General features: G+C 42.0%; 1 protein-coding gene across 6 annotated transcripts in view; it reads right to left on the reverse strand.

The window, feature by feature from the left end:
• The window catches only part of FOXP4 (forkhead box P4), a 159,247-nt gene that overhangs the window by 49,836 nt on the left and 84,654 nt on the right, over positions 1–24,757 (reverse strand). For 5 of the 6 annotated variants that reach the window (XM_081865383.1, XM_081865381.1, XM_081865380.1 and 2 more), the window contains 3 exons: positions 15,353–15,475; positions 9,112–9,198; positions 730–880 (listed from right to left, as the gene is read on the reverse strand). In XM_081865383.1, coding sequence (XP_081721509.1) covers positions 730–880; positions 9,112–9,198; positions 15,353–15,475 — 361 coding nt within the window. The remainder of the gene's footprint in view (positions 1–729; positions 881–9,111; positions 9,199–15,352; positions 15,476–24,757) is intronic. The other variant, XM_081865384.1, reaches the window with a different exon arrangement.

Raw genomic sequence — 24,757 nt, forward strand, 5'->3', positions numbered from 1 at the left:
CTTTAATAAATATTTAAAAAAAAGAGAGACCCTTGGACATTTGAATATGAAACTGAATAGGCTTGAACGGGGTGGGGTGGGGAGTGAAGGGAGGGGGATGAAAGCAGTACTCGGCTAACTCCTGCTGCCATGGCCAAGGTAAGCGGGGGTGGGGGCACTTACTGGCAAAACCTGAGCATTGCTTTCAGCTTGCCCACCACCACATGCCTTGCCACTGCCTGTCCCTACCAATTCACGATGTTCAAAGACCCCATTTAGCATGAACTAGGCTGAGTATATCAGTCTAGACTCTGCCGCTTTCCTCAAGGACTCCCTCTCTGGAAGAGAGGGGCATAAGGTGTCTGCATAAAGTGAAGCTACTTTGCTTATGCATCCCCCCTCTTGCAGACAGAAAGTAGCAACATCAGTGAAGCTTCCACCGGCAGGCAATCCCTGTGTTATGCACGAAAGGTAAAAATGAAATATTAGGCCCCAGCTTTCTCCCGTTAACAGCAACACAGCTCCTGGAACAGGAGTCAGATCAGGCACATTACATTTTGGTTCAATAATGCGTTATTGATGTCTGTTCTATAACAAAACCCAAAGCTTGCCAAATGTTAGGCCCCATGTGCATTCAAACAGTCAGCTCTTAAAATTAACAGAAAACCAACAGGCTGTGCTAATTGCTGCTCTGGGTGCATGGGTTACCTCCTCTGGCACTAAAAAAGCAAGGAAGCTTATGTGAATTACCTTGTGGAAGGGTCTGCAGAGGAACGGTGCCTTGTCCTGGCTGTAAACTGACCAGCCCTTGTCGCTGGAGGTTTAACAGGTGCTGCTGCTGCAGCTGCTGCATCTGCAGTAGCTGTTGTTGGAATGCCAGCTGCTTATTCCCTAATGGCTGCTGGAAGACAAAAGGAAAAAATCAAAACACATTATTTTCAACCCTGTAGCACAGGCCTTCCGGGATTCTCTGGGGTCTTGCATAAGCAGCCCAATCCCAGCATCAGTCTTGCTTTCAGCCAGCACAGCTCACAGTCCTGATCTCTTGTCCTCAGTGGCCACACAGCATATAACCAAGACAGAAAGCCTTTGATCTATCATAGCAGCAGAACGAAGGGGGTGGGTGGCGGAAGAGAAGAGAGCGAGCCTGCTTGGCAGAGCAGTGAAAATGCTGAGTCTCTCTGCCAGATGAGCATTTCCACAAAGTTTATGCATTTGAATTGTGCATAAAGAAGCAGAATCTCTGTTTCTCAGTTGTATCTGCCTACCCGAAGCATACATCAGCATCAATGGATTGAGCTCCTATGAGCAACACAAAAGGCTTGCAGGCTAGAGCATCATAACCTGGGAAACTCTTAAAGACAATGGTTTGACTTTATGGAGTAACACACAACCATCTGGGCCATATCTACTCCTGAAACTTTAATGCCCAGGATCTGGGGCTCCTGCTGGTCTCAAGGAATACAGGTGTGTGTGTTTTTAAAGATATAATAATTAAATTGGCAGAGGGAAATATACTCTAAGATAAACTTTTTTTCCACCTCTCATACAGAATGACACATAGAAATCTGGTTGTTTATGCATGGCTTTTCAGAGAAAATGGAATGCGACACAAATATGGGCCATAATTTAGAAAAAGTTTTGCAAAATGTGTCACAAATGCTCATCATTATCTTCCTATTAGAGGCAGGAAATGGGTTAATCCAATGTAAAAAAAATTAATGTTAAGATGGAGAATCAATCTCAGTGTCAGAAATTAACAGCACTAAATGATCTTAAAATTCAAGAACTCTAGCTGACTGTGGGCCTTAACCACAACCCATTGACATCCATGTACACTGACTCCAACAAGACGAGGCCCATTAATTTCAGTGAGATGAAAAGAATAATGGCCTGCCCATGATTTCATGGGGAGTTTGTGACAAAGCCAAGAATAAGATTCTTCTCAAATATTTTTAATTGAGGTGATTTAAAAAGAAAGCCCAAGAGGCAAAATGAAAGGATTAAATTCAAATGCAAATAGTTTGAATATTATTATTAAAATAATTTATGTAATGATTTTCCTAAAACATTTATTAAAGATTTGTTTGGAAGTTGTTGTTGTTAATTAAATTTGTATACCGCCCTATACCCAGAGGTCTCAAGGCGGATCACAACATAAAATCACAATCTAAAAACACACAGGTAAAATGAGGTGGCAGAAATAGGAGCACAACTACAGCCATTGATTTATTTTATAAACAGAACTGTAACAAATGACAATATGTAAGAGAGAATAATGTGTGGCCCCTTTCTCACCATAACCCTATGCTGGACAGCTTAGTTGGTAGAGAATAATACACTTAATCTCAGGGTCATGGTTTTGAGTCTCATGCTGGGTAAAAAAAATTCCTGCATTGTAGAGGGTTGGACTAGATGACCCTTGTGGTTCCCTCCAACTCTTCAGTTTTACAATGCTATGATTCTTCATACTACCTCTACTAAAGTATGTGTACTTCAGCTGGCAGATAAGATCACATTATGCTTGTATGTTGTACACTGCCTTCTTCTATTCTTATGCAAGTATTGCTTATAAATATTTAAATGGATAAATTTAAGAGGTAGAGAGAGATCCACAGTAGCATAAACCAAGGCGGCCTCAGAGAAGCAGAAACTGGCAAAATATGGGAAAGATTCAGAGCCTAAAATATCCATTTTGTTCTCCATCTAATCTTTGAAGCATTTATTTGGTAGCTATCTGAAGAGCAGAATAGAATACATCATTGAAGAGTACATCAAGGCAAGTCCATTCATTTTCAATTTGGATAAAATTCCTAACTGATGAATCACCAGGCGGTCTGTCTCAGCCAAGGGGCATCAAAACTGGGAAGAGGCATCCCCTACAGACTGTACTGCAGGCAGACAAGCAAGGAAGGGTGAGTCATTCATGTTAAAAAAATTTATGTGTGTGAGATGCACTCTGAGTGGCCTAAGGGTGTGGGAGGAGATCCTAGAACTCTCCCATGTAAAAAATCTGTAGCAGTATCACACAGACTAGAGTTTGCTTTTCCCCCTCCCTTGCTTCCTCACTCCCTGGCAGGCCTTTCTGTGAGCACAGGTTTCTGCCTGTTACATCAGAGCAGTTGAACACTGCCCCATTCACTCAACTTCCAGGCTGTAAAACAGAAGGAAATTGGGAACGGATTAAGTCATTAGGATCCCCAGGGCATGTTGCTTTCACTTCATAACTCAACAGTCCTCTGTATCTTTCCTCATGGACTTGTCATTGAGCCCAAGCATCCTTATAGTAGGTTCCGGGAGTCTGGGGGATAGCAGATGGGGACAAGGGAGCAGTGAGTAACCAGCAGGTGAAATGGCTTCAGCTGCATAGCTTTTCTGCAGGCCCACACTGAAATGGGATCTCATAGGCACTGAGAATGGAGTGACTCGTGGCTGTGGGACAAGTGGGGATAAATAGAGGGTACAATGAAGTCTAGGGCCATATGAATGAGCACTGGAGGCTGCAACAGAATCCAGGAGTGTAAGCACCTCTCCTTAGAAAATGGATTGTCAGGACATGTTTTGCATGCAACAGAGTAACTAATGCATTAGAGCAGGGGTCAGCAAACTTTCAGCAGAGGGCTGATCCACTGTCCCTCAGCCCTTGTGGGGGGCCGGACTATATTTTGAGGGGGGAAATGAACAAATAAATAAAAGGACACATTCTACTCATGTAAAAACATGCTGATTCCCGGACCATCTGCAGGCCGGATTGAGAAGGCAATTGCGCTGGATCCGGCCCCCGGGCCTTAGTTTGCTGACCCCTGCATCAGAGCATAGCTTTTTGGAACTCCTAAAACAATTTGGGGATGGAACACGTCATCATATATGGAGTTCCTGCCACTGGGAGAAGAGCTGGGTTAAAATGGTTGTTTGAACCCTTTAGCTAGTTTCATTTAAGCTTCTAACAGAAGCTTGGATATCAAATCCCCTGGTTGCAAGCCTCCAATTCAAGCTAACAAAAATTTATCCTCCTCCCTAGAGCCCTTACTCACAAATAAGTTCTAAAGCTGCTTTCCACACCATCAAAAATGTCAGCGCAGGAAACTATGAAAATACACTTGCTTTCCAGGAGGCACCTGCAGACGTAATCCTCTGGGAAGTTCTCCTGCATAAGCTCTTTTGAAATGAAAGCAAGCTGAACAAGAATACTGCTGTGCTCTTCTGCAGCTTCCATTTATTTCATTGAGGCTAGCACATACAAAATTTCCTGTTGGATTGTGCCCTTTGTCTACAATGACTGAGTCGGTAATGTGGTATCATCATACTCAGTAGTACTGTTTTCATTACTAGTATGGAAAGGACCAATATAATAACCACATTAGATATAATGGTACCTTGGTTATGGAACTTAATCCATTCCGGAAGTCCGTTCGACTCCCAAAATGTTCGAAAACCAAGGCACAGCTTCCAACTGGCTGCTGAAGCTTCCTGAACTCAAGCAGAAGCCGCGTTGGATGTTTGGCTTCTGAAAAAAGTTCGAAAACCGAAACACTGACTTTTGGGTTTTCGGCGTTCAGGAGCCGATCTGTTCGTCAACTAAGCCGTTTGAGAACCAAGGTTCCACTGTATCTAGTTTTGGGGAATACAGCAAGCACACCTTAAAATGGCCTTTTGACGCATTTCCAAATATAATCTCAGACATCCACCAAAGGTGCCCTCTTTTTGACAACATCTACCCATCAGGTTCAGACAGCAAAGATGGTGTGAAGAGAAGCATTCTTGGTGGTTCCCTGCTCACATCAATTACAAACTTTACTCCAATTATAGAGTCAACAAAATCCAAAACTGACTGCTTTATGGTAGCTTTGCGATGACTTACTGTTTAGGGCTGGACTTTGAGGCTTAAATTAGGAAAGGGTGGGGAAATGTCAGTGAATTTTTTAATGTTATGCTAGTCTGTTGGTGGGTTATTTTTTGTTTTAATTCCCCCCCCCCTTTTTACTCACCCCAAACCTTTGGGAGGAGAGTTATCAGTTTTAATATTCAGATAAAATACTGAATATGAGGCACAGTAATGCATGTAATGGAATTCTTGTTTTTCAGATATTATCACAGGAAATTGAGTTCAAGTTATGCTTAAAAGATATGAAAGCTTTGCTAGTTTGCCAGGCCTAACTATGGGTACCGCATTTGTAAAATGGCATAGCCCATTAAATGCACTTCAGTCTTTCTTCCCGCCTTTCTTCTAATAAGCCACCTTCCTCAAACATCTTTCCCTGATCACCAGGTACTAAAAAAATAAAGTTTCCTTCTGCTGTTGCCTACCCGCTCCCTCTCAGCCTCCCCTGACGTGCTGCTGCCAGAGTCTGTGGGTTTCTCTGGACACTTTCACTTTTGGAGGTCATCCACTGCGTACTTTTGATAGAACCAATGAAGTATGAAGCTTATCGGCCCACAGATAAAAATCTTAAACACAAAGAAAGTAATTACTGAACCTTACTCTGCCAGTCACTAGCACCCACTGGGCCTTTCCAATCTTTCCTTCTCTCAGAGACGGAGGCACATAGGGAAGGTTTCCTGTTAGGGTGCAATCCCCAAATCCAACCCTCCCTCTTCCTGCTCCAACCCTATACACCCTTGATCCCTGATCTTTTCCCTAGCGACGGGGTTTGAGTTCCTTAATGCATTTTGTCTGCACTCTGTTTACATTAGACGCAGCTGAGCGGGTGCAGCTACTGGGGTAACAGGCACCGTCACTTTGATTTATGAGCACATCAAGAGGAGTTTCAGCGTGACACTCTGGACTGACAGGAGCACTTCATTAATCTGACGCCTAGGTTACTCGCTGGCCAATCTTCATGTGCTGCCCCCTCATGCAATATCATCTGGTACACTGGGGCAACTGCCAGAGACGAGGCTCTGTCTGAAAGCTTTTCTCCCTCTCAAGTTTTCTGGAAGCATAAAAGGAACTGGGTTTGTAAGAACAGGGACAGCTGGTTTCGCATTCCAAATACACTACTAGAAACAACAATATAACATTACTGGCCTGAGTACACTGTATACTGCTGTCCACATTGGTTGTGACAGGATTAACTCATACCTGCCAAAATAAAAATGTTGCTCAACTAAAGGAAGCAGCACTTTGCAAATCAAAACAAAACAGGTGCCACAAAATTCAGATGATCGTCTCAGATTCAGAGTTTCTTCTTATTCCGCTGTCGGCTTGCGGTATGTGTTTGGACGAGTAACTGTGATTTCTCAGTTCCTCAATTACTGCACTTCTTATAGACATTTGGGCATGAGGGAATAAAGGTGCTGATTTCAAAAGTGCTGAGTTAATATTATTAGAAACAACTATAGACAGGTATAGAACAGATATAGAATAAATTCAATAAATTAGGAAGAAAAGGCCAACAGAGCAATGGGCTCTGAATAGGCAACATATTCCAGGCAAGTGCAGAATTTATACCTTGAGAGTCTTAGCTTTGTGTGTGTGTTTTTTCCTAGCCCAAACAGATGCAAAACTAGACTTGAAAGCATGCATATTATGCTACATAAAATATCAGAACCTGGGAAATGCAGAAAAATGTGTAAGAACATACATAAAATTTATGGTTATGATCTAGCTCTAGGCAAAACTCTTTCAAGTCCCACTGACTTCAACAGAAGAGCTTTAAGCCTGAGTTTGAGTTCTCCCACTGAAATCAATAGAATTTAAGAGGAGTTATTAACTTCTACTGGATAGTGCTCATAAATAAGCTTGTTTTCTGGTGGCATTATGGCCAAGCTGCACATGACACCAAGTTGTGTGTAGTTCTTGCCCCCTCCCCTAAAAACAAAATGCAGCAATGGTGGCAACAATCTGCCTTCACAGACCTTCACCTTTTAAACTATTTCCTCTCCAGGTTTTTTTGGCTGTTGAAAATTGTTCCCTCCCCCCAATATCCTTTTTTCCCCTACAAGGGAAAAGATTTGAGGTACATTTATTTCTTCCCACTCTGAGAGGAAAAAGGAGTTGGAAGGGGGAATTTTCAACAGAAGGGGGGAAGGTTAAAAGGCTATTCCTGCATTTCTTCTTTCTGAATAGGCAGATTTTGAAAAAGAAACCCAGCTGGGGGCGAGGAGGAGAATGACATATAATTCAATATGATTTGTAACCTGGCTCTGAATCCCCACTCTAAACCTTGAGGAAGGGGTATAAATTTAAATCAACCAATAAATAAGCAAACAGACTATTGCCCACATATTTAAAGTTAGAGAAAAAGTAAGTAACATCAGCCATACTTTGATCAATAGCATTTTACTGTTTCAGAGATTATCTTAAGCATGATATGACCAAAAAAGTCACCCCTCCAGATATCAAAACTAGGTTAAGCACTGGCTATCCAACCATTATATATGTGTGTGTGTGTGTGTGTGTGTGTGTGTGTGTGTGTGTATGTATATATATATATATATATATTTACAGAGGCCAGTCTAAGGGCCTGTTTATACATTACAGCCAACACATGGAAACAGTCTTAAATCAGAGGTGTGACAGAAAGACTGGTATAACCTTTAGGGGAGAGGAGCAGAAGAGCACCTTGCTTTCATAAGAGCGCTCTAGAACCTTTAGAGTCTGACCTGAGCATGCATAGTTCCTATTGGGTTCACAGAGAGGTCACAGGTTAATCCTGATATCTGGCCATATGCATAATGTGGCTAAATCATAAGGTGACCATACAGTCCTTAATAATAGTGATTCTGAGCTGCTGATAATTTTGGTTATGCCAGATGGCTTTGTGGTGGAAGCTACTGCAACAGAGAATGGAAGAAACTAACAATAAATAGAAGCAGCACACATCACCAGTGACACAGCAGGAAGAATCAAAATCTGTTTGGGGGAGTATACAGAACAGTACTGCTCAGCTAGTGCCTCTATCAATCCAACACTAACTGAAGAACTTGATAAACTTCCATCTTTAATGTAAAGAATGTTGAAGAGTGGTGACATGGGAGAGGCCCTTTTTAGCTGTGGCCCCTCAGCTACAGAATATTCTCCAATCAGGCTTCCCTGACACAGATGATACAGGTTAAGGTTGATTGAGAAAGGTTGTTGTGGCCCATATACTGCTGCTATTTTGCTGTTGCTGTGATGCTTGAGGTTATTGTTTTGTTAGCGTACTGATGGTTGCTACATTTTTAACTCCATATTTTTATTCTGTTTGTAAATCGCCTAGAAACTATTTTTGAAATAGGCAACTAAATAACGATGATAGTGATTATAATAGTAATAACGATGATGGTGGTGTTAATCACAATAATTCACAACAAGCTGAAATTCATGGTGCTTCAGTAAATATTGGGGGAAATAAACTCAAATATCACAAAAAATAATAATCCTGGAATTTAGAAACATCAATATAGCTGAATCATTCTCCACTTGTCCTCGCACAAACCTTTGTGGAAAATGCTAAAATAATTTGTTGCATCACAACACAATTAACTATGCAAATATAAAGCTGAAGAAATTCATTGGAGAAGGGTTTGAGATATGGACATTTGAATCCTGGAAGCTCTATTATTCCCTAGAACTAACAGGTAGCCCAGAAATAAGTTCTGCGGGTTGTGCTATTGTGACAAGCATATCAGATTTTCCAGGTTATCATACACTGCAACGTGTGCTTTCAAGGCAGCAGCACAACTGCCAAATAATGCTTTCACAGCACTCAGTATTATGATGTTGATTCTGGCAGGAGTGCTAATAGCAGGGATGCGGCAAATATCTATGATTTTTGATTCCTGAAGTGAAAATCATATGTTTGCAGTTGCAGATAAGTGTCTTGAACAAGCAACAGGTTCCCAGACAATTACTGGGGATCCAGGAGAATTTATTTCTAAAAAAAAAAAGTAAGTTCTTTTTAAAAGCATAGGAAAATTTAGCTTGTTTCATAGAATAAGGAAGGACAGTCTGCCCCCCCCTCAAATAGGAAGTTACACAATTGGCCAGTCTGTTCTTCTAAAGGAGGAATAATGCACCACTCATCTACCATTCCCAGAAGACATTTCTGAAGTTGCCCCCCCCCCCTTTATAAACAAGTTGAACTCACTTTTCTGCAGAAGTGTTCATGCAAACAGCAGTGCATTTCTGTACACAGAGGCCAAACTCACCTCTTTGGCTTGCTGCTTTCCAGCTTGCTGCTGAGTCAGTAGCTGCAGATGAAGTTGCTCCTGCTGCTTCTTGTAGTATTCCTGCAGCTGAGGGAGAGGCATGAGGGAAGAATATAGAGAGGAAATGAGACCATTAGTTGTTTGCTTGCACATCACTTTAAACCAGGGGTGGAGAACCTGTGGTCTTCCAAATGTTGCTAAATTACTACGACACCTACTGGGCCACCGGGCATGCTTGCTGGGGCTTATTGTAGTTCAGCAATATCTGGAGCACCAAAGGTTACTCACTGCTGCTCATGCACACTGCTGAAATTGAAGGTGCTTCACTCCTTCCCTGCTCCTGTTCTCCCAAATAAATCACAAGTAGGAAGCTAAGAACAAACCTTGCTTACAGCTCCTGGCTTGTTTGGAAAGAAAGAAATCGTGAGCCTGGATTCAGATTCTAACACTAGGCCAAACCATGGCTTAGCTTCTGGAGCACGGTGGCAGAAGGAGTGGGGTAGGAGTGAAACACCCACCATTTCAGTAGCATACACAGCACACTGAACTGTCACCTTAAAACTCTAGTTTTGCTTAACTATGGTTTAAAGTGATATGTGAATGAGGTCAGTGTTTGATTTAAAAAGGGGCAGAGTGATTGAGAATTATATATCTGGGCCTCACCATTTCCTAAAATGTTAGCACAGGCATAGGCAACCTTCGGCCCTCCAGATGTTTTGGACTACAGTTCCCATCATCCCTGACCACTGGGCCTGTTAGCTAGGGATCATGGGAGTTGTACATCCGGAGGGCCGAAGGTACCTATGCCTGTGTTAGCACATTGACAAGGTGTTACATATATGTTTGGCATTATTTACAATAGCCCCCAAGAAGCAGGTGATTTGAACAGGATCACATAAGGAGTCTGTGGAAGAAAGCTATTTATTTCTGTTGTACTTTTAGTATAACAATTTTCTTTACAGCTCATCCATCCTCACGAAGATCATATGAAGCTCACTGGCACTCCCATTTTATGAATTCAAATAGAGGTTGAGAAATTAACTTGTTTAAGAAACCCAGTATTCCACTAATATCTCTCTCTTGTTCTGTGAACTGGATTACACTGGCACTTGTAAAACTGCTTTGGTTTCCCCAGCACTTCACACTAGATTGATATCATGTGGCTAAGAATTGTGACATTATTTGCAAGTATTGCATTGGAATGCTGGGAGATTCCAAAACTCCTGAGAATTGTGGGTTTTAAAATGTGAGCCATTTAAACTAGGCTCTTTCTTCCATGCCAGCAACACCCAGAGTAAGGCATGCTTAACTCCACAAGGTTTGATGTTAAATCATCATTTGTAAAGCAGCAGAATCGTCACCTTCCTGCTTATGCAGAGACAGAGAAGACTATAGCAATTGCAAATCTTTTGTTTACAGGGGAAAGAAAAAACCAAGAAAACAAGACAGGGAAATTATTTCCTCCATTATTTCTTGCAATGGAAACAGATAGCCAAATGTAATATTTTTCTAAAAGGTGTGGCAAATACATGTAAAAATTTAAAGGAGAATTCCCAGAACTGAAAGAATATGATTCAACAGACTGTTTTACATGAGCTCCAGGCTGTAAGCTCTTCCTGTCCATCACTACGCCATCTGGGGCGAGATAAATGGGAAAGAGGGAGAGATAGGAAACTGCGTATTTTTGTGTCCAGTACAACCAGAGACTAACTGGTTTAGAGTTGAAGGAGCTTACTTCATTTGAAACAGACATATATTTATCTTACTATATCAAGCAATTTGTCTGTTATTTGGTTATGCATTGTATTGCTTCATCATCACTGTCATCATCACTTGCATCATCATCATCATCATTATTAAATTTGTTAGCCATTTTATTGTGTCCAGGGTAACCCAAAGCAACTTAGAACCAAAGACACAGACAGACACTACCACCCCCGCACATAGATAATTAAAACAAAAAGGGGGGAAAGAAATACAATAAAAACAACTTGCACACTTCTAAAAGACCACAGATAGTTAAAAGCAAAAGGCCTGGTTATAGAGGAAAGTTTTTGCCTAATGCCTAAAGATATGTTATGATGGTGCCAGGTGAGTCTCCCCTGGGTATTCCACAAATTGGGAGGTCTGCTCTTGGGTTGTCTCCTCTAGGCCTCTCATGGAAGAGGCACATGAAGAAGGACCTCAGATGATGATCACAGGGTCTAGGTCAATTCACATGCAGAGGGGCAGTCCTTGTCCTGAGCTGTTTAGCACCCCAACTTCATGCTCACCCTGTTCAGTTGGTTTAATCATTGTATGTTAAGTACTTTCTAAGTGCAGTTTCACACATGCAGTTTCTCCAAGCTCCCCTTGCACAATTTGCATGCAAATATTATGAGTGAATAATAACGTTACAGAAGAAAGTCAAAATAGCCAAAGTATGTTTTACAGTCACATCAGAAGCAAAAAGGTGAAACTGTTACCTGTTTTGCTTTTTAAAACATTAGCATTGTGTCTTTAAGCCTAAAGACAAGCTGTAACAAATTTTAAAATCCATAATACGAAAAGTAAACAAAACGGCAGAACAAACTCAGAAATCAATACATTAAATTAATAAAGCAAGCCAAATTTTGTGTGTGCCAAACTCAGAGTTTCAAAGGCTCTCTAAAAAAAACACCAGATCTTTGTCTCCTGTTTGAAGATCAGCAGGGAGTGAAAAGAGCAATTTATAGCATGCCAAAGGCACTTGGCACTCGTATGTCTCTGCCTCCAAGATGCTTACAATCTAGCAAGGGATGAATGCAAGCTAATGCAATGGCATGTAGTAAGGCTTGGTTACATTTGTATACTATGTATGGTGTAGTCTTTGCAAGTTGCTCAGTTCTTAAATTGTAAATACTCACAAACATACATTTTATTTTAATCTTAGGAAAATAAATTGCCCTGCCCTAAAAATACTTGCCCTTGTTTCTGGGTGTCCTGGACATGGATTATAAGAAGCAAAAGTTTGGGTTTATTACATAAAAATGCAAATAATAAAATAAAATCCTAAAAGTACAATTTATTTTTTTCTAAAAATTTACACCTCAAAAACTTGAAAATGAGAGTGCGGCTTTTAAATGGTACATATGATTGGGGCTCTGGGGTATCATAACTCACTTCTACTTAGCGTCTCTGTTCTGCTATCTATGAAACAGGCATGCCAGTATATACTGCACATAAACACTTAATACTCTACAATGTGACCTAAGATTCCTGGATAAAGGGTAATGCTCATTGTGTGCTAAGTGGTATTATACAGGGATTTTCAAAGGGATGCCAATTCTAATTTAATACACTGTGCCCTTCTAAATCTACAAATTTGGTTTGTTTTCCACAGGAGGGGGCCAGAACCACAGGAGAGGTCGACACAGGTTCTTCAACACTAGGAAAAAAAGCTGGCTCCTGAGGAATGCCCCTGGGGATTCTGGGAAAGTCCTTATCAGCTTGTAGTTGACAGTGCTGACAGCAGAAACTTTTCTCTTTATGTCTGCTGAACAGGTTTGGAAAGCCTCCCTGTTTACCCAAAAGCCAATCAAAACCTGGTCTCTGTATGGGGTTCTGAGAACATTGGGTCAAGAGGTGAGAGGTGTGATGTTTGGTTTTCTTCTTGTGGAGAATGCCAGCTATTCCGGCCTAGGCTGTTTAATTTGCAGTCAAACATGTTTCTCTATCTGGCTCCAAAGAGGCTCAGAGAAGGAAGGACCCCACCCAAGTTAGTGTTTACCCTTTGTTCTTTCCCTGGGGCCAACCTTGACTTCTTATCAGCTTGTATGAAGTAAACAGGTACTGAAGGCAGGAAGAAGGGTGTGGAGGATGCTGTGTTTTCTTGTTCATTCCCCCTCCCTAGAGAAAGTGTTTATCAAAAAAGTTGTGTTTTGTTGGGGGATTTTATTATCTCCTCCCTTCTTCTAACTATTTCGTAACTAAGAGAGAAAGCATCTTCCTTTTGCCAAGGAAAGTCTGTCTGTCTGTAAAAGTACCAGATCAAGCTGCTAAGGCTGACTTTTTATTCAAACACTCAATTCCAAATTAGGGGGCAAGCAAATGTGGTTCAGAGCAGCAAAGAGGAACAGCTAGACAAAGCGTTAGGTCAAAATACATATCTTAATTGGAATAAGGCTCTCCAGTTATGTGCAGCTACAAAGTAATTCCTAGTGGTGAGAGCACCTTAATTTATTTAGTTGGATAAGAGCACCCTTAATTCATCTTATCTTCTTAAATTTCTCATTGACCTGGTCAGCACATCACAAAAAGCCAAACTAGGTCTTTGCTATAGCTCATGGTTAGCAAGGAGAGAGCTGAACTACAAGCCCACGTTCAGACAACAAAACCAACCAAACACTCTTGATACATCCTTGATTTGGGTGCCAAGTCTTTTAACACAAGGAATATTTGAATTAAGCGCTGGTTGAATATCCCGCATTCAGAACTGTCCATTCTCCATGAAAGTGTTTATGGAGATATTTGGCAACTTTCCAGGATGCAGATTAAACTCAAGAATTTTCATCTTACCTTAAATACAATGTGGTGAGTGGCACCCCCAACCCACCCCCCAAGAAAGATGTTACAGTGGTGCCTCGCAAGACGAAAAGAATCCGTTCCGCGAGTCTCTTCGTCTAGCGGTTTTTTTGTCTTGCGAAGCAAGCCCATTGACGGCTTAGCAGATTAGCGCTATTAGCGGTTTAGCAGCTTTTAGCGGCTTAGCGGCTTAGAAAAAGGGGGGGAAAGGGAAAAAACCCCGCAGGAACTTGCAAGACATTTTTGTCTTGTGAAGCAAGCCCATAGGAAATTCGTTTTGCGAAGCACCTCCAAAACGGAAAACTCTTTCGTCTAGCGAGTGTTCCGTCTTGCGAGGCATTCGTCTTGCGGGGCACCACTGTACATCAAGATACAGTATTATTTCCATGGGGCATTCCATCCCAGTAATACAAGCAGAACAGCTGGCAAAGCTTTGTGTTGTTAGAAAAAGAAAACATTGACATCTTGTTTTTAAGGCAATTTGACGAATTTTGAAATTCACCTGCACCTGAACATCAATCCAATCTTCAATGATCACTTTTGCCCCAACCCCCAAAATTTACAAAAACCAAAGGCCAAATACTTTGACTCAGTACCAATTAGAATGGCATACACATCCAACTTACTATTTCAAACTTGCTGCAATTATTCATAGTTAATGCTCTTAATATTTCACAAGAACAGCTACAGCAGGGAGAAAGAGGCCTTTCTAGACTCTAATCTCATTGCATAGCAATGTACAATTATGATTATTCAGTTGTCATAAGGTATCCAGACATTTCCCAAGGCAGAGCAGAAGAAGACTAACAATGTTGCATTAGCAATGAATCTGTACGATTTTGTTGCCGGGGAAAAGAAATTCCCTCCCCACACAAGCACACACCCACACCTCACCACCTTGCGACAAGACCTGACTCCCAAATCCATTTGATGGGGACAGACTCTTCACTATACTAGCACTGGTCTAATAAAGCATGAAGAAGAAGAAAAACCTAGAAAGTTTTGTTAATGTTTTTTGGAGAGAGACCCCTATGCTACAGCAATCTTTAAAGAGAAGAAGAAGAAGAGTTTGGATTTGATATCCCGCCTTTCACTCCCCTTCAGGAGTCTCAAAGTGGCTAACATTCTCCTTTCCCTTCCTCCCCCACAACAAACACTCTGTGAGGTGAGTGGGGCTGAGAGACTTCAAAGAAGTGTGACTGGCCCAAGGTCACCCAGCAGCTGCATGTGGAGCAGAGACGCGAACCCGGTTCCCCAGATTAGAGACTACTGCTCTTAACCACTACACCACACTGGCTCTCAAAACTGTTCATTGGGAGGGCAATTCAAGCCCCTCTCAAAAAAGAGCTGCCATTTACAAAGGGGAAACTAAAACAATTTCAGCTAGCCTAGATATTTGTGGCTAAACCATATTCAGAGGCAAAGGACATGGGCGAGGATAAGTTCTTACAGTAGAAAGTGTAGAACATGGCTGTCCAGGACTTACATTGCACCTAAGCAAGGACACATTAAACAACCCTGGGTAAGTATCTCTCTGCCTCAGGACATCAGTGTAGAATATCAGTGCCTCATCTCGGAATTTACAAACAGAAAACACATTATATTTGCATGTGAGAAATGTAGAGACACAAAGGTCGGTCCTCTGAAATCACATGAAATGTCTGTCACAAGAAGGCCACTCAAACACAGGCTGTCTTACCTGTTGCAGCATAATTGCTTGCTGCTGCTGCAGCAGAGCTTGGAGCTGAGGAGGAGACAGGATTTGTTGCATCTGCTGTGGGGTGATCATCTGAGGAGACATCATGGCCACAGACACTGGAACCTGCAGAAACAAAGGACGGTGGATGATGGCATATGCTATACCCAAATGAAAGGGTGTAGGTAGGAGAACAGGGAAAGAAGGTACAGCTACATTGATTCTTCCTGGCATGTGGGCAAGAGCAAGATGCTTGTTACACTTACAAGTACTGCCAGGCCGACTGGCTCCCGGCACATCCCCTCTCAAAATTTCACAAGGACATGACCTTAGAGTTGAGATAAACTGGTCTGTCCAATCCTACAACTTTTACCCGTCACAGACCAAACACAGTGAGGCAAGTCCAGGGCAAAAGCTGATCTTAAGACCACAAAGATAAATAAATCATTTGTCAGACACCCTAATTCTGTTGCTTCACTTTCTACAGGTAATTTAACACAGTACAAAATATTGTAGAACTTGAACTAGTTTTGAACTTGAGGTTAGACTGAAACAAACACAGACACCTTGAGCACTGATGGCTCCATAATACCACTTCTTTGCCTTTGGAAAAAGCTATTGCTTGTAGATGATGATGGTGATATGATTTACTTCACTTCTATGCCTCTTAATGGGACGCGGGTGGCTGTGTTGGTTAAACCACAGAGCCTAGGGCTTGCCGATCAAAAGGTCAGCGGTTCGAATCCCCGTGACAGGGTGAGCTCCCATTGCTCGGTCCCTGCTCCTGCCAACTTAGCAGTTCGAAAGCACATCAAAGTGCAAGTAGCTAAATAGGTACCGCTCTGGCGGGAAGGTAAACGGCGTTTCCGTGCACTGCTCTGGTTTGCCAGAAGCAGCTTAGTCATGCTGGCCACATGACCCGGAAGCTGTATGCCGGCTCCCTCGGCCAATAAAGCGAGATGAGCACCGCAACCCCAGAGTCGGCCACACTGGACCTAATGGTCAGGGGTCCTTTACCTTTTTTTATGCCCCTTAATATATTTAAAGTATCTCTAAGAAGTGTACAGAAAATGAAAGCAACAGCAGACAACTTAAACAAAAGTATTACAAAAATACACAGTTACATATAAAAATGTTACATTGATACAAAGGTCTCACCCAGGGTCCAAACGAACTCTCAGCTCACCCACAAAAGTCTCACAACGAGAAGAGCTTGTGAAAGGTTATTATTGCTGCGGTATGCACTGCTATGAAAGAACCTTTTCCCTGTCACTACTTTTTTGAACCCCTCTTGGAAGGGAAACTTGAAGAAGGAACTCAAAGGTTGATCATAAGGAAGGGAATGTAGGTGCTTGGGGAAATTAGGAGGGTGCTTTGGGGATTAGGGAGATTAGGGTTGCGTGGCAAGTTCCCGCCCCCACCAGGATAAATAAAGACACAAGACAACGTATGTAAGGTTAATTGGGCGAATTAGGCCACAACTTTATTGAATTCAGGAATGAGAGGCATTGGCATAGGCATTGGTCCTAACGGCTATCCGGCTCCAGCCCATTTGCTGGAGACACAGGGAAGGGTTAACCTTATATCGGGGGAGACTCCCGCGAGGCACGTCTGCTAGGAGCTCCCCCGGGTCACCGCTCTGGGGCGTGCCTTTGGCCCACACCTCCATAGGCTTCGGACAGGGCCACGCCCCCCGGGGTCCTTTAACGGACCACCCTTCGCTCGCTGGGGGGAGGTGATGGCGTTCCTCCCCACACACACATCGTCTTAACCCCTTCTTACCAATGCCTACCGCCACACGAGCAACGCTCGCTGCCAATACTCTCATGCCTGAAACCAATCCCTTATCCCCATAGCTATGTCCTTCAGCCATATATCATTTCCAGCATCCGACAGATGCACGCCATCAAGCCGGGATTAGGGAGATTAGGGTTATCAATTTATTTCTGGAAAAAGTCAGGCCAAGGTGAGCAGAGGAGAAGTTTGCCCAACACACACACCACTTTACTGGCATGGCCTTCCCAGCATCACCTTAAATCACTAGTTTTGAAGAACAGAAGTTCTGTGAGGATGTTGAGGGTCATAATGATTCTCAGCAGTCTTTACACAACAAAGGCTCTAATCCAGGGGTAGGCAACCTAAGGCCCATGGGCCAGGTGTGGTCCAATCACCTGAATGTGTCCTTTTATTTAAAAAGTTATTTAAAATGCATCTCTGGGTTATTTGTGGAGCATAGGAATTCGTTCATTTCTTTTTCTTCAAAATGTAGTCCGGCCCCCCACATGGTCTGAGGGATGGTGGACTGGTCCACGGCTGAAAAAGGTTGCTAACCCCTGCTCTAATCTCAGGAGTTCTTCTGGGTTCAAAAATTTACATTTGTATGGCCTTAATGCAGCTGCTTACACAATTCAATGTAACTCCTGGAGATATTCCAAAGCAGGCATTGTCCAAAGTCTATTTGGGGGGCCTAATGTGGCCCGCCAGTCGGTTTAATCTGGCCCATGTGGCAGTTTATTTCCTGGGGTAAAAACCCTCAACAACTTAAATCCTTAAAAAAGGATTTAAAGGTACACGTTTTAACTCAGGGCTGAAAATGGAAACCAAAAGTCAGAAGCACTCTGGTGAAAGTGGCCTGCTCTCTGCAAACCACGATTAAGAGATCCAAAAACCACTATTCTAAGTATTTTCTCCTAGCTCAGAAAAAAATTGGTGTAGAATCAGGTTGATAAATATGAGTGGTGTCAAACTGTTATTGAAAGCATTTGTATTTGGCCTTTTCACATTTGCTCAAGGCATCTCACAACGTATTTAATACAGAAGTCCATCTGGAAACAAGTACAGCCAGTCCTACAGCACAACAGGAAAACCTGCCACTCCAATTCCCATCAGCATCACTTTTAGTCTTACCCCGATTAAGCCTCAGTTCATTAATTAAGCCTCATCCATCTAACCACAACCTTCACACACTAGCTATGGAAAGAGGCAGCAATTTCTAGCTTCATAAGTAACAAAATATAAAAGCTGGGTGCCATCCATATACTGCTTATTCCCAATCCCTAAAACTCATGGTACTTCTTTGCTGCAGGTTCCTCTATTTTCAGTTCAATGCTTTAGTGTTGGACAAGAATGGAAAGAAAATAATATGGACATAGGAGTTTTGCATGGCATTCCCTCATAGAATGAACTGATGGAACCTATCCTATAATTTCTTTCGTCTACCATGTGACTAGGTTTCAATTCGGTGGGGGCAGAGATAAGGAGACAAATTAGTGTGCTCTTGTTGGGAAGAGAGAATAAATGTAGTGAGCAAGTTATTCCACCTTCCTTCTAAGACTACTTTGCTTATCATACCTCCATACATACAAGGAAAGTAGTAGTGGAAATAAGTCCATCTAGGCAGGAATTGATTGACTGGTTTAATAATCGCATGGTCATGGGGTCACAATTGGATCACTCCACACACCTCTGGCTTGAAGTGAGAGTGGAAGAAGACCAGGAAAGATGCAAGAGCCTACAGAGAAATCAATGGGGGTGAAGTGTGTTTAAGGTGCAGATTGTGCAGGTGTGGAAAGTATGGAAAGAGAGGCTCACGAAGGGTGTATTAAAGAGATGAGCTCTACTTTAATAACTGTCAGTACATATTTTAAATTGATGTTCCTGGAGAAGGGTTAACAAGTGCACAGAAACACCAGTCTCCAAGCTACCTATCCCTTAGGGATTCAGTGCACCTTTTTGAATAATGTGGCATATTAAATATTATTGCTATAATAGCAATAGTGGCAGCAGCAGTAATAAGAACAATAACCACACCTTATTCTCAGAGTGAAGGTTGCTTCAACTGTCATACAATTCCTGCATGGAAAACCTTTGGTGTAAGGTAAAACACAAAAAATCCGAACACAGACGCACACACACACTGTGATCAACTGTATGTTCATGCAGTGACATTTGCATCAGAAGCAGGAAATCAACTGGACAAGCACTGGGAAGATGGCAAAGGTGTTAGAAGAACACTGAAGTAGTAAGGGACTTTTAAAAAAGCTATTCCATTCATCAGGCTTCACTGCAAAGAGCATTTGAAGAATACCCACATTTTCTCAGCACCACAGATGAAGAACTGTCATGTAAAAAGTGACAATAGAGTGACTTTCAGAACCAACAGACAAAATTTACAGGCTTGACTATTATAATACACAATTTTCCTAGGAATGAAATTCCTGCATGGAGGGCTCTCTGGAGCAGACATTCCACTCTCACTAGCATAAAAGTTTTTCGAGCTAAGTAAAGTTTCCTGGGTCTTTTCTATCAGCAAAAGGCCTGCAGATTCTCTATTACTGGGAATATTCTTCATAGAGTAGTGGTTCCCTGACCACCAGCACCCCACATGGCACAATTGAAAATTGCTGAAGGTCTTGGAGGACCACTTAATGATTTTTCTGCTGTTGTTCCAATTGTTGCACTAGATGCTGTATTGTATTTTTATTGCTTGTTTTATTTCTTATATATTGCATTCTATTGTATTCCATGGAATTCATATGGTTATACAATAAAAGAAGTAAAAGAAGCAATTAAAAATAAATGTTTTTAATTTGATGGAAATGCTGTCTGCTGTCTTCAACCATAAATTCACAAACATGCTGCAGACCATCTGAATGAAGCTCACAGACCACTGGTGGTCTATGGACCATAGTTTTGGAACCCCTGTCTTGGAGAATAAAGGCACCATTTGGAGTTAATGCTCAAAGTATTGAATTGTATAGAAAGGGAAGAGATGGTTCCTAGAAGGTGGAAGATGACGAAGGACTCACCAGACCTAAGCTATGTGGGGAGTAATTGAAATGATATGACACTCACACATAGAGACACACACCTTGTCAGATCATGTCCTGCTCCACGAGCCTTCACTTTGTGAAGAATGACTATTGGTTTCCAAGACCAGGACCTTTATCCCAGTTGCCACTGAAACTAAGGAACGACCTCCCAGCTGAAGTTAGAGGATGTTCCTCCTTTTGTCTTCAGTAAGAGAGGAAAGATACATCCGCTTTGTAAACCACTCTGAGCAAAGGAAAAGGGGCATCTAAATCACTTTAATCAAATTAATCAGGGAATGCAAATGATTGCTCCATTTCATCCATGCCTTTCTCTTAAGTAGAGAAAATAAACTTTCCAGTTAGGATTAGCACTCTATTGCACTGTTGTGAAAGAACAAAGAATGTCCAGAAATAGCTCAAATTTGGGGTGCATTCAAAACATCTGTCCCAGCCCCTCCAGAATATACACGAGATACAGCTAATGCAATCTGAAACTCTCATCCCTCTTGTGTCCCTTGTCAGGGATGCACTCTCCCCTCCATCCCAGTTTGAAATCGAACAACTCAATGAAGATACTGCAGTGAATAGTCTTCACCCTTACACTGGACCACTCAGGATGGAAAAGGCTGCAGTTTGTCACATGAAGCAGATCAAACTCACCATCAACCTGGCAAGTGTGACAACCTGGAGGGCAATCTTACCTTTAGTTTTACAAGGAGTTTAATACCTCACTCAGAAGGAGGAACCTGAGCAGAGGGAATTCTACCAGGGCATTTTTCCCCCCTTCTGTCCTGCTGGTTCAAGCATTCAGGAGCTTGCTGACCTTTGGGGCAGGTTGCAAGTCTTATCTGTTTACTCAGGTTGCTGGCTTGAGGGAGGTGCCCAAATTTTCATTTGTTATTCCAGAAGTCACTTTGAGTCAACTTACAAAGTTAATTATTAACTGCTGTGGGCTTGCTCCAAAACTGCTAAAGAGGCACCATTAACCAGAATCAGTCCATGAAGCAAAGCTGCAAGACCCTTGGTCCTCCCTAACAAAATCCAGACTGTCTAACCTTCTTCACGCTGGACAGAGATTCTAGTCCATCAATATAGCACAGTTAGTTGCAAAGTTCTTCCAACATTCACCTGAAAGAATCTTGTGCAAAACCTAATATAATACTGGCAGCACAACATGGAAAAGCCATTGGTGAGGTATTCCACTAAATTATAGTGGAGTAGTTAATATAAAGCCTTGTTATCATAGCAAAACCATGGCCTCTGCAACTTGTATTTCACTGATGTACATTGCTACTAGTATTTTGTGCTTTGTCTAACCAACGGAATGGGTGTTCCAACATGCAAGTAGCAATGAAAATCAACATAGAAACTCAGGCAGCAGTACCAGGAGAATGAGAAAGAATGGAGTTGATGCCCACTCACTAGGAGACAAGCATCACGCTAATTTCCCTTTGCTGTTCATCAGCCTGCAATGTGCTCTGAATGAGAGCCTGTAATTAATTGCTCATCTGCATCCCCCATCTGAACTCCCTTCCCCACCAACCCCCACCACTACACCGTGCATCCAGCTTGATACACGTTGGCTGGCATTTTCAAAATCGGAGGCATTCTAATTACCGGAGAGTTATAACACCTTCCATTTCGCGCCCGTCGGACTGACACCCTGTCAAGAGCAAAGAGACTTGCCAGAGGTTTTGACAACACTAATTGCCCCTATAATCTAAAAACACAAAGGAGAGGCGATTAGTCGTGAGGGCCGCAGCTCTCGATCCGACATGAGGTTTTCACAACGTTACAAGAAAACAAAAGCAGTGCCTTTTAGAGTGTGATGGCTGCTAACAAAGCAGAATTATATTTTCATACAAACCTTTGTCTACATCAAATCGCTTTCCCCTTTCTCTTAAAATGCTAAGCTGACACAGAGAATGGTGGGGGCTCCTTAGGAAGAGGGGCAGGAAAGAAGATAAAAGATACATGAGCAATGGTTCTTACAAGATGGGAGTATTCTTAGGACTCAAGAGGCCTCCAGATTTCTTGTTTCCTGGTTTAAGATGAGATGGTGAAAAAAGTAGCCCCATCATTTCCAGGGCTGGGTTCTACCATCTTATCATCTACCTCCCTCAAGATCTTCTACCCAATATTATAAGAATTGTCAACACAGTAGCTGCATCTCATTACAGAAAACATTTGCCCTAATCAAATGCTGAAAAGTGGTTTAATATATCAGCGCTGCAAAGTTATAAGCTAAACACATGTACTCTGCTTATTGACACAAGCAATGATGCAAAACTCCGTCCAGTGCTAACAGGAAATTACCATTGTTAAAAATGAGGTTTCAAATCATAATGCTTCCTCGTTGTGTCTCCTCTCTTAGTGTACACCTATTGTCTGGAGATTTAAACAAGACAGACTGACTGTTCAACAAGTTTATAGCTCATCTTGTGCAACAGCAGCACTATTCCTGACAACACAGTTTATGTGTTTGTATTCAAGTTGTTTATTAAACCTGGGGGGGGGGGCAAAAAACAAGAAAGCATGCTAAGATCCTGATAATGGAAACAATCCAGAATTTAAAATCTGTTGAAGCAACCCCCCAATACTAACACAGACCAATAGGCTCCATAACTTTAGATAGCCATAACTGCCCTATCCAGCTATTTTGCTTTTCCCTTCTAGCTCGAGCAGTGTGAACAAAGATAAATACGGTAAGTTACCTATAGGCTAAGAGCAGGGGCTTCAGTTAAGGGGCAAAAGGCTTCAGTCCATTTCTTGGTGACTCCAAAATCAACTTTTCCATCAAAATGGAAGCTAAGCCTGCTCACCCTAAATATCTTTAGTAGCAACACCTTAAGCTACAGCATGCAGGATGGCATATCTGAAGATAATGGAAGCGTGAGAGGCCTGTTTTAATGGCTCACACAGCCACAGTAACATGACAGCAATTTTGACATGATCTGAACATACAACATGAAAGCTTGAATTTGTTTCTACTGTTAAACACATGGATTCTTTCAATATACCATATCAGACTCTGGGAGGATGACAAAGCTCCCAAAGCATTAGGCCATCTGGGCAGAAGATACTTTAATTTGGGGCATAAGCTTTCAAATATTTAATAGGAATCATACAATCAACAAACATTATAGGAAACTCATGTTAAAAGGAAAGATCAACCACTTTAGCATCAACCAGTTAGTTCAGGACTTTGCACACGGGAAGCTCAACAAGAAAGAAATATTAAAATAATGTTCTGGTGCAAATGAAAGTTGAACTAGTACAGAAACTTCAACTAACTCCTTGTCCCAAGCCTGCTTTTTTACTTTCATAAGAACTGTAGACTCTTCTCCGTTCTCTGAATATTAGCACTCCCAACAACAGAAGCATTGTGTCTGTAGACAGAGAGGCTGAATTTCTCTCTCCAAGAATGGTTTGTGGGTGTGCGTGTGTCATAGCTGGCATCTGGCAGACAGTGAGCTAAGGCAGGCAGTGACTCACTTGTTGGCCAGTTGCCATTCCACAAAACTGCTTACTAACAGCACTGGCTTCCTAACAAAGCTTTGACAATGCATCTGAAGAGATGCTTTTCCAGGATGCCTTACTTAAATGGAATCCCACCATACCGGAGTTAGGAATGAAATGCAAAAGGATCGCCAGTGTGTGGTGGAAAGTGTGTTTCCTGATGAAAGCTCACCACATTCAGTGACGTTAGTTGTGATTTCAAAACAGGTAAGTAAAAAGCAGAACTTGGCAGAACAGATTCTTAAGATAAGACTGCAGTACCAAAGAAGCAATATGGCAAGAAGGAACCAACCCTGGAGGGAATGTGCCATCTAAATCAGGGTAAGAGTCATTAATGAAGCATAACACAAGACTTCAGCTGAAGGCTGTGTTAGATGAAATCTCCTATTGCTTGAAGCTGGATAAAGTATCCCAAGAGTCAAAGAGGTTACAGCATTCTTCAAGGTAGAAGGCAATTCCTTACCTAGTATATCAATTTGTGTTTGAGGAACAGAGGGAGAAAGGATCACATGACTGAATGAGCATGACTGGAATACTGAACGCTACTGCTCATATTTTGGTTTGATGCAATGTTTGAAATCTTGTTTTGCTGTGTAAAACAACAGATAAATATTCTGTGCCATTGTAAAACAACAGCTATTATGTGAAGATATCTGGATAGAGCAAGCGAGCTGCAACAGATGCAAAGAAACCAGATGTAGTCAGAAGAGCAAGTTCAGGGATGGAACAGCTCACGCACAGCTAAAACTTACTCCATACACCTACCTGGAGTTGCCAAGTGGTGCCCATTGCTACAATGACACTGCTGAAGTCTTCCCCAGTGCCTGCAAAGCCTCTGACATGGCAAAATAATGTGAGTTCAAAGCACGGTTCTTCCTAATTTTACTAGGGTTTCCCTAGTAATGCTTTGGATTGATGCTTTGGATCAATGTTTATGTAGTGCTTGCAAGTACCAGATCTGTGATACTGTGCAGCTTACCAATGTAAGATTTAATTATACAGTGATATATTATTTTTGAGGGGGGGGGGACCCCCAAGGAAAATGATACAAATTCAAGAGGATCACTTAATTTTACTG

The sequence above is a fragment of the Podarcis erhardii genome (genome assembly GCF_964252035.2).
Source record: "Podarcis erhardii genome assembly, chromosome: 6".
In the NCBI taxonomy this organism is placed as follows: Eukaryota; Metazoa; Chordata; class Lepidosauria; order Squamata; family Lacertidae; genus Podarcis; species Podarcis erhardii.